Here is an 8,919-nt window from a genome sequence, read left to right on the forward strand (position 1 = left end):
TGGGATTTGAACCCCTATTCTGCCGTATGCAGACCTACGCCTCTACCACCCCGGTGAAGGCTAATATACATCGTATAAACTTCCCCAAGAAAAAAGCTTATATTCCTAATGCTTTAAGTGGCACAAATGAGCATAACTCAATGATATAAAAATTACAAGCTATTTTTTTTTAACTTCACTCGAGCAAGGCATGCTCTCACGAAGCAGCAGCTCGGTATAAATTCTTCTATTGCAGGAATTACTTTAAGCTAAACTCAATTTAGCTCATGCATTAGCGTGAATTGCGAGTCCCTTATTACTTATGAAAGTAACCCAACGCTGACTTCCCACTTTTCTCTCTTTCCATCTTCCTATACTTATAGATTCGTTTATGGCGACAAACTGGAATGGCATAATGCAGTAAGCACGAACAACAAAAAAAACATTACGACGACTTTCAATTCAGTTAGCGAAACCAGTATCTGCCTTCAAGGTAATCCCGGGTATACTTTTTCCTCGTCTTTTTTTTTCATTTACACTAATATATTTCAATTTCCCTCCAATCGTACTGGCGCAAGGTCGATCGAGATTTACCGCCTATCAATCGACGTTTTCTCCGCTGCCTCGTCGGCCTGCTCCATTCCATGTGGCATGGTAAAGGAAACATCAATATCGTCGTGCGTTACTGGGCGAAAAAAAAAATGGCGCATAAATCGCTGTCGATCGTTGAGCCGTAAGAGGAGCCGAGAGCAATTCATTTCCGTACACCGTGCCGAAGGTGATCCATTTTACCCGAAAGTGGGTTCAAGTTGTCTGACATTAACTCACCACCACCCTCTCTCTCTCTCTCTCTCTCTCTCTCTCTAGTCTTGTGTGTCCATCTCGGAAGCTGTTGTAATGTGGTTGTGGTAAGAAAGGTTGGTGGAGAGACCAGGGAGAGATAGGAAAACATTGGCCAAAAAAAACAAGCCCAACCGTAGGAAGAAATGTAGGTATCGGGATAGACAGCTAATAGCGCCTCTATCACATAAAGTAGAATTGCATCCTAACAGTCGCAGGACATTTGTACGGTGGCACCGGTTACACCGATCCACACACATGCAGTTGCAGTCGTGTGTGAGCCCGGGCAAGTGCGTACACGAGGAAAGCCACTGTAACCAGTCGTAGTTCGTTCCCGATTCGTTCGCTATTAATAGCGGCAGCTCGGAACGCATCTGCCGGGGAAAACGATGCAGCCCAGGCAGCGCATTCGCACACCCGCGCTAGAGCTGATGAAAACCAAACAGGAAGAGCACTACGAGCAGTAAATGAAGCGAATGAAAAAAAATATTCCCACCCAGACTCCCCCATACCACTCTCCGACTCACCAGGTCCAGGTATTGATTGCGCACGCTACTGGAAATACGTCATCGGGCACACGGGCCCTAGTTGAGATCGTGTATCAATTTTTTTTTGCCTTGCTTATCCACCATTTCCAACTACCCTTGGTTGGGAAAAGTTTTGATTTCATTTTGCAACCCCCAATTTCCCCGCCTTCCTCACACCGCCCTCTGGACATTTATGAATGTGTAGGATAGTGACCCTGCCATCGCTCGGATATCTATGCTCAACCTGTTGTGTTTGTGACTGTTGAAGAACGTGTTCATATTGCAGCATGCAACACCGTGTTTGCAGTGCTTGTCAATTATTTGTATTTTTAAAACCAATCCCAAAACAAGGCAGGAAAGCCCCACGGTTATCTGGACAAGCGAAAATGGGAGCGAATTGTAGGAGGGAAAAAAACCCAACTCAGAAGCTCATAGAGAGATGCAGCTCTAAATATAACACTCAACAATGGACTGTCTGTTTTAATAATAGTTACAGAAAAGAAGTGAAAAAAACAAACAAACAGTGTAAACTTTACATGCAAACATTATAAATAACAAAACATGATAAAGCAAACGAGATGTTCTAAATAGTGAAGCAGCAGGCAGTAATGAACCTTTAAAAAAAATAATCAAAAAACCTTGCCCCCCAAGAAAAGAAAATGTTTTTAGTGTGATTGTTAGTAGGGTAATGAAAAAACAAGAATAAATAAAACTCATAAAATGGCGTTTAGAAATGAGAGGGAGAGAGAGAGAAAAAAAGTAAAAAAAATACCAAAAAAAGACAACTACGATAGCGCACACGTTACATATACAAAACTGTTCATGTGTTTTAGGAAAAATCTACTCTAGAAAAACGCATCTAAGATGCTGGATAAGACAAACAAAGAAACTTAAAAGCGAGAAACGACGACGCTAGATGTAATCTAACACTATCGATAGACTAATATAAACTAATCGAAGCTAAGAATAATAAACTAACATAATGGGAGTGACTCAATGGAAGAAGTCCTTTAAACTAGAAAACAAAACAGATAACAAGACAAACAGAAGCAGCTAACACAGGACTACTAGACTACTAGACGTGTGTTACTAGCTAAATGGTGAATGTTTACACTAACTGTATAACAGTTTCAACAGAAAATAGCCAACAACCACAAAAAGCATCTATATACTCTACCGCATGTGTGTCGATGTGTGATTTATGTATAGAAAACAAACAGAAAAAGTAATATGAAAAATGGGAAAAATTAACCAATTAATTTCTTACATCCAACAAAAAACAGACAAACCGAACCGAGGACAACAAAGATGGTTAAAAAGAGATGGAAACAAGACTGTATAACAGAGTCGGGTAAAACATTCTTATTTTTACTACATTCTTTTGTCGTTTTCCTGCGTTACGATACTGATGGTTAGTAGGGGAACTTTGTAAAACCTTTTCATTTCTTCACCATTTATTTGCTTTTTCTTAAATAAATTGTATTTTAGCTTGATTTTATTATAAATTAAGTTCCACCTTGTTGAAACTCCCCGTCGGAAGCAACCGGAAGCGTGCCAGCCCTTACGCTTCTATCGTTCACCGGGCAGGTGTTTTGGTTTGGTGAAAACTCGTCGGTAAGGTTCTTTTAAATTTTCCATCACTTTCCCGCCTCCCAACCATCCCACCAGCCTCCCCCCTCCCCGTAGCCCCTAGGGTGGGGAGGAGAATGCGAGATAGTGCCACAAAACAAATCTCTGCAAACGCTGGAAAACTAACGCCGGGCAGGGCCACTGGTACGGTCGCCGTTTCTATCGTTTCGAATGGAAAAGGGGAAGGAAAACCGCGACCGTGACGAGATTTTCGTACCGTTTTTTTTTTCATCCGTGTGTGAGTGCGTTTGTTTGCTCGCGAGAAGCAATTATTGAGTTCCGGGTGAGATGCTTGCCGCTCGGCAAGTATGTGCCCTGGAGTACAAAGTGTTATTATTATTATCATTATTGCTCTTATCATACACACACCAACATGCCACAGTTCGCTAACTTCTTGCTCGCAAAGTCCGGGCTTCGGATGCCCTAGCATCGAGTAAGTAGGGAAGCACCGGACCGAAATTTGCTTCCCAACTCTACACGGCTTCTTTAGGTTTGGTGAACCAAGTTTGCTAAAGTTTCCAAATTCCTTCATCAACACGAAAAAAAAACCCGTCACACACACGCGCCGTGCGCACGTGGCCGAAGCGAAAAGGGAACGGCTTTATGTGCGGCCAGCCAGCTGGTCCCCAGGAAGATGGGGGCAGAGAACAGTCAGTCGGGAACGGGGAGCGAGAAAGTCAAGGAAGAAAAATTTAAAAAAGCATACCTTAAAGCATGAACGCATACAAGCGAATGGCTGGCTGTGGAGGGATTGTGCTTCCGCACGGGGTATGGCACACGCCTTTGCACCGAGCCTTGTGCAAAGGGGGTTTGTGTGCGTGTGTTTTAATGTTTAATTGAGCGAAGCCTTTTGTTTAGTTTGTCAACTTAACAACTTTTGTTTTATCACCGGTAGAGAAGCGAAGGAAGCGGCCAAATTTCAACAATTCACGAAACAAACTTAAATAGAAACAAGGGATACAGGAGGAAAACATTACCAAGAAGGTGCACAAACACACTCATAGACATGTATGTTTAATCTACTACAAAATAATGAAGACACACACACACACTCTCAAAAGACAGAATACACAATAGAACCATAATGTGTCGCCATGTGGCTAGTTTGCCACTCAAATGAAGGATTTACTGGAACTCCCCGTGTTTGAATAAGTGTATAAGTGTGAGTGTGCGTCGATAGGATGGTGCCCTATTTTTGAGGACTACTTTTGGTTCTATTTTCTAATGCAAAACAGAAAAAAACTAGCATATTATACATGAATACTTATAGCAAACATGGAAACCGAAAACTGTTATACACTCTTGCCCACACATGTGGCTCGGCGATAACAACTGACGACAACAGCAACAAAACAATCGACACATTTTTTGTCCAACTATCAGCTAACGACATGCACTAACTTTCTCACCCCTTGCGCTCTATTCCATGCTCATTCAAACGCTCCAGCACTATCAGGAACCACAACAATTCGATCGTCGAAGGGTGGCAATGTAATGGCTGCTTCGCATTACTTAACTACTTCTTTGTAGGGGAAGAGAGATTCGAAAAAGAAGAAGAAGAAGCATGCAAAACTAAACATAAAAAAACGATGTTAGCAGTTAAATAACATAATCCCCCCTCCCCTCATCTCTTACTCTCTATATTCGCCGTATAATGGAATAGTTTATGGATCACTGTTGCCCCTTCCCAAGAACAAGAACAAAAAACAACAACAACAGAACAGAAAAATAAAAACCAAATGATATAAAATCGAAAACTAACCCCGCAAGTGTGTAAAACTATATTTGTACAATAAAATTCTGGTACTTATAAAAGTGTAAAGCTGTGGTTTTTGTGCGAGTCGTTATTTTTATATGACTTTACGGTCGGTTTTATATGATAAATATGGTCGTTTGATTGTTGTGTTTTGAATTTTTAAATTTTGTTATATATTAAATATTATACGAGTTTAAAAGCCGATATAACGTCTTTTGTTTGGTGTCTTTTATTTACAGACAAAATATCACAGTTTTTTTTATAAATTTGGAGTCAGAACATCCTTCTCAATGGTGAAGAATATTCTGGACAAGATGTACATGGTTATCCAAAACTCGCCATCCATATCTCAACGGTTATTGAGAATGAGAACGCTTGTGAAAAATACCTTTAGGAATGGTGGCCAAGTCATCGTGCTCAGCAGCGGAAATGCTTCGATCAAATCTTTATCGGAGGACCTTATCCAATCATTCTGTAGTCAATGCTCATGTGAGCTTATAAACAATGAAGGAAACGGTCCAACGACAACGAATAAAATGATCACACGGGCAAGGGATCTTTAGGGAGTAGCAATCGAAAAACATGTTTGTATGCTATGGGTATAACTTATAAATTCTAGGATAACACTTCTCGATAGATGTAGAGTCGCAGAATAAGAAGAAGAAAAGGCTGTATGACCACGTGTGCAACAGGTTGCCGTGGCCTTTCTGTTGTCCGTCACTGTATGTACCCTGTGAAGTTGCTGTGCAAACAACCGCATCACAGTGGTACATCCTCATGAAGTTAATTCAACATTTTCTTTAATTTTTTAAAATAAATTGAAAAAAAAATTCACGGTAACACAATATCAAAGTTATTAAAATTTTGCACATTTGCAAGTATTTAGGCTAAGTATTTTTACTTACAATTTTCAAATAATAACTTATAAACTGTATTGCTCTTCACCAAAACGTTTGACTCTTTCTCCTGCAAAACATTGAAAAATGCTACTTTTTGTATTGATACCTCAAAACATTTCAGTTTGATACAACAATTTCATAAAAACCTCAATAAATTTGAATTTATTAACATTTAAAAACAATTCAAACGTTCCAAATGTCATTCAAATGACCACAGGCACGACCACGCAACAACGACATCATTCCTTCAGTGTGCGTTGGTTTGTTTACACCATTACGCCAAACAAATTGTTTTCCTCATTAGTTTACGTTTATTTCTGCTCTTTTTGTGCCCATAAGCTTCCTGCGAGAATGAAAACTCAACTGAAAGTTCTGTTTTTCACCTTAAGCCTTAGTTCGGGTAAGTGTTAACGGGACACACCACTTCCCATTACAAGTTCAGGGACGCCCACCAATGGGGAGTGGCACATATGATTACGCTTCCTGCAGACTGCATTCTAACCGAACCCGTTTTCGTTCCTTTCCGTAGCCCTTGCAATCCGTTGCTATCAGTGTTCCTCGCAAACGGATCCGAAAGGCATCGACAACTGTGGTGCGTACAAAGCGTTCAACAAGACGCAAAACATTGCCATCGAGTGTAACAGCGATGAGTCGCACATGCCCGGATCCTTCTGCATGAAGGTGGTACACCAAAGCCCGAGAGGTTTCATCTGTAAGTTAGTTGTGGGGGTGAATTGGTTGTTTGTTTGCCTACTAAGAACCCTTTGCTCCTTTCAGGGGATGGCCGATGGCGACAGGTCATTAGGCAGTGTGCGTCCGTCTCGGAGACGGGCGTTACCGGAGTATGCAACTGGGGTGTGTACGAAAATGGAGTCTATTGGGAAGAATGCTACTGCGTGGAGGACGAATGTAACAGTGCACCGAAAACGAGAGCCACATCGATAGCTCTGTTGGGCCTTGCAGTGTTGCTGTTTGGTGCGAAAATGCTATCGTGAGCTCTTACCGCGCAACAAACATCAAGTAATCCATCCGTTCAAAGAGCGTTAGAGCCGTGCAACAATTCCGTCCATGTGAGAAACATCTCGAAACATTCCGAACGAATGTGAATCATAGGTTTAATGCAACAGTGTCGAGCGTTCATTTTTATACAAACAGACGAATCAATAAATTTTACCACATCTAGACAGATTAAGTTCTAATGGCTTCGTTTTCATTAAAAAAAGGTTTATTACTTGTCGTAAAATAGTCCTCGGAACAGTTACAAAAAGGCACCGAATACTGACAGGAGATTCATCATAGGACGGAATGTGTAGTGTTAAGCGTTGGAAACGGCACTTCCGCTTTCCGCATTCTGTTTTCTCATACCTCTATTAGCTACATGTGTCTGTTAAAAATAATCTCCTATGGCGGGCACACTTTTACACCAAACCCCTTTCTATGCGCGACGCAATCCGTGTACCACCGCCTGTAGGACAAGCAGTACCGCTGCACCTAACACCAGCAGACCGGTTGGGCTACGCGACGACGCCGTATTGCAACCGTCCTTGCTGTTGCAGGTACAGTACTCCATGAAGATATTGTAGGTACCGCTACGCATCAGGCAGAATCGCTCGTCACCCTCGATGCCGGGTTCACCCATGAAAGCACAGCTGCGGAAGTAGCGCCACTCGCCGTGCACTTTCTGTCGAATCTTGCGGCACATGGTGGCCTGTGCCTGGGGCAGATGTTCTTTCTGCTCTACCTGTTTGCAGTCCGTGATCGAGAGTGTGCTGTTGTCGAAGGGATCGGCACATTTTGGGTCGGAATCGGAGCGACACTCCCAGCATTTGATGGCCGAACCTAGGGAAGCAATACAATCGTTTGATGAATACAAATATCACATAACCGTCTTAAAATGGCGAAATAACCATGCTTCCACAAATCGATCGCTCGATCGATCGTGGACAGAACAGGTTAACCGAGTGAAGATGATCGTAAACAATACACACCCATTTGGACGCCGAAACTCAGCAACACGACCAGACCGCATGCGACCAAACAAACGATACGAGATTCCATCATGGTGCTTATTGCTATCGATTAAACTTTATTTGATCAATTAATACGGTACCACACGAGCGTTGAATTGGAATGTTCGTTAAAATAAGTCACTTAAACATTAAAGTAAGGCACAGGCACGAAGAGGATGATTGATTCGCGTTTCGAAAACAATTTGGATGATGCGATCAGTTGACAGCGGATGCGGGGTTTATGGCAGGAGGTTGAATACTGTGATAATGTGTGCTGGATGCCATGTGTGAGTACATAAACACGACCCATCACAAGAGAGCGAAACCGGTCGGGTACAAACACAACTAAGAACAGATAAATGCAACCGGTCCGGAACGCTCTACAGGTAAACATGCGTGCCGCGCCCTTTGCATTCATCGTGTAGGGCGACGGCCTCGACTGTAAATCGTTTGAGCCACCCTGTGTACATGTAACCGTTTTTGTACTTCCGAACAAAGAAAAAGCTATTTTGTAGCATTTTATTGCGATTTGGAAAACGCTAACAAATACTTTGTGATCCCTTTTGATATTGTAATCAAATCATTCGCTCTCGTAATATGATCTTTATTGCATAGTACAGTCGAGAAAATTTAAAAACGCTTTTAAAATATTCAAATCAACCGATTCTTTCTACTGTTCTTTATAAATATGAACTGTTCGACTTCGTGATATAAATAAGTTAAGTTTACCTAGCAATGATCAATCAATGGTTTATCTATGGACACGACAAGCAAGCCCCAGGAACAAGACAATTCAAATCACTCTCCGAATAAAACATCATGACAAAATTTTCATGAAACTCCTCGAGACATGATCTCATCATATTTAGAATTTCACTTACCTTCTCAAGAACATCTAGACCTTTCTGAAGGGCTCGTCAACGCCATCACTTCATCTCAATCTGGGACTACCATGTCTCCTCTATGCCCATATGCCAAAACACTCTTCACAGGTTTAGTTTACGGGCTGAGTCATGCAACTCATGAGATGACTCATGAAATGATTATCTCAACATAACCCTCACAATAATTTTTATTTTTATAGACTGGGTTTCATTAAAAAAGGACATTTTTTCCAAAAATCTTGACTGTACTACATTTCAATAAGTTGACAAAGAGCAAGGGAAGTTAAGGAAATATTTCCATTCCAAGCTCACTTACTTCTGCTTCTTTGGCTCGAACATCCTCGAGAGGTCTTTACTTTTAATGGCAACCATTACCTTGACTTGGATGTGCCACGT

At 41.6% G+C, this 8,919-nt stretch overlaps 3 protein-coding genes across 7 annotated transcripts in view; 2 read left to right on the forward strand and 1 right to left on the reverse strand.

Moving 5' to 3' along the window:
- LOC118511266 (probable G-protein coupled receptor CG31760) overlaps positions 1-4,704 on the forward strand; it is a 61,949-nt gene extending 57,245 nt beyond the window's left edge. For all 5 annotated transcript variants that reach the window (XM_036054136.1, XM_036054140.1, XM_036054138.1 and 2 more), the window contains 3 exons: positions 363-472; positions 558-757; positions 847-4,704. The gene's annotated coding sequence lies outside the window, so the exon portion shown is untranslated. The remainder of the gene's footprint in view (positions 1-362; positions 473-557; positions 758-846) is intronic.
- A 1,159-nt stretch (positions 4,705-5,863) lies between these two features.
- On the forward strand, positions 5,864-6,822 carry LOC118514607. Its single transcript, XM_036061603.1, has 3 exons — positions 5,864-6,030; positions 6,160-6,342; positions 6,408-6,822. The coding sequence occupies exons 1-3, from the start codon at positions 5,982-5,984 to the stop codon at positions 6,623-6,625; spliced, it is 450 nt and encodes a 149-aa protein (XP_035917496.1). The 5' UTR covers positions 5,864-5,981; the 3' UTR covers positions 6,626-6,822.
- Positions 6,823-6,833: 11 nt separating this feature from the next.
- On the reverse strand, positions 6,834-7,895 carry LOC118514608. Its single transcript, XM_036061604.1, has 2 exons — positions 7,619-7,895; positions 6,834-7,469 (listed from the first exon to the last, which is right to left on the reverse strand). The coding sequence occupies exons 1-2, from the start codon at positions 7,689-7,691 to the stop codon at positions 7,066-7,068; spliced, it is 477 nt and encodes a 158-aa protein (XP_035917497.1). The 5' UTR covers positions 7,692-7,895; the 3' UTR covers positions 6,834-7,065.
- Between the last annotated feature and the right edge of the window lie 1,024 nt (positions 7,896-8,919).

This window comes from Anopheles stephensi, chromosome 3, assembly GCF_013141755.1.
Source record: "Anopheles stephensi strain Indian chromosome 3, UCI_ANSTEP_V1.0, whole genome shotgun sequence".
NCBI lineage: Eukaryota > Metazoa > Arthropoda > Insecta > Diptera > Culicidae > Anopheles > Anopheles stephensi.

Coding starts and splice junctions, on each gene's coding strand:
- LOC118514607 (XM_036061603.1), top strand. CDS start 5,982: ATGAAAACTCAACTGAAAGTTCTGTTTTTCACCTTAAGCCTTAGTTCG. Junction 6,031..6,159: donor CACCTTAAGCCTTAGTTCGG/GTAAGTGTTAAC, acceptor TCCTTTCCGTAG/CCCTTGCAATCCGTTGCTAT. Junction 6,343..6,407: donor AAGCCCGAGAGGTTTCATCT/GTAAGTTAGTTG, acceptor TGCTCCTTTCAG/GGGATGGCCGATGGCGACAG.
- LOC118514608 (XM_036061604.1), bottom strand. CDS start 7,691: ATGATGGAATCTCGTATCGTTTGTTTGGTCGCATGCGGTCTGGTCGTG. Junction 7,470..7,618: donor GAGTTTCGGCGTCCAAATGG/GTGTGTATTGTT, acceptor TTGCTTCCCTAG/GTTCGGCCATCAAATGCTGG.